We start from the raw sequence: 457 nt of genomic DNA on the forward strand, positions 1-457 counted from the left end.
TCAGGTTCTTTGCCCATGTTTCCTTTTGGCGGACATGCCCTTTGCCTCTCTCCCTTCAGGCACCAACTGTGTCTGAAGGGAGACAATGGCTTTGTCTCACTGCTCCATCTCCATGTTTGCTTTCATCTACCAGCATAGGTGCTCACTCCTTGTCCTGGTTACCCCCAGGACCTGCACACAGTACTGTTCACTGTAGTTTTGTATTGATGCATTTGTCCGGCTCACTAAACTGTGACCTCCTTGAAAGCAGGCACCAGTCTTTGTAACCCTAACACTTGGTATTTCTGGGCCCAGAGATGATACTAAATAAATGAGGGATGAAGGTGGTGCATCTTTTCAGGGCCCTCAGAATATGGTATTCAGTCAGGTGCATTTGTGTTTAATAATGCTATCCCTTCCCTAAAGGTATTTCTCCATTGACCTCATGAGTAATCTAACAAATATCTCTCTATTTGTA

General features: G+C 45.1%; 1 protein-coding gene across 1 annotated transcript in view; it reads left to right on the forward strand.

Annotated features, from left to right (window-relative positions):
• LOC102823752 (keratin, type II cytoskeletal 2 oral-like) overlaps positions 1-76 on the forward strand; it is a 41,905-nt gene extending 41,829 nt beyond the window's left edge. The window contains exon 10 of the mRNA XM_006870127.1: positions 60-76. Within this exon, the coding sequence (XP_006870189.1) occupies positions 60-76 (17 nt within the window). The remainder of the gene's footprint in view (positions 1-59) is intronic.
• Positions 77-457: the final 381 nt, after the last annotated feature.

This window comes from Chrysochloris asiatica, unplaced genomic scaffold, assembly GCF_000296735.1.
Source record: "Chrysochloris asiatica unplaced genomic scaffold, ChrAsi1.0 scaffold00138, whole genome shotgun sequence".
Lineage (NCBI taxonomy): Eukaryota > Metazoa > Chordata > Mammalia > Afrosoricida > Chrysochloridae > Chrysochloris > Chrysochloris asiatica.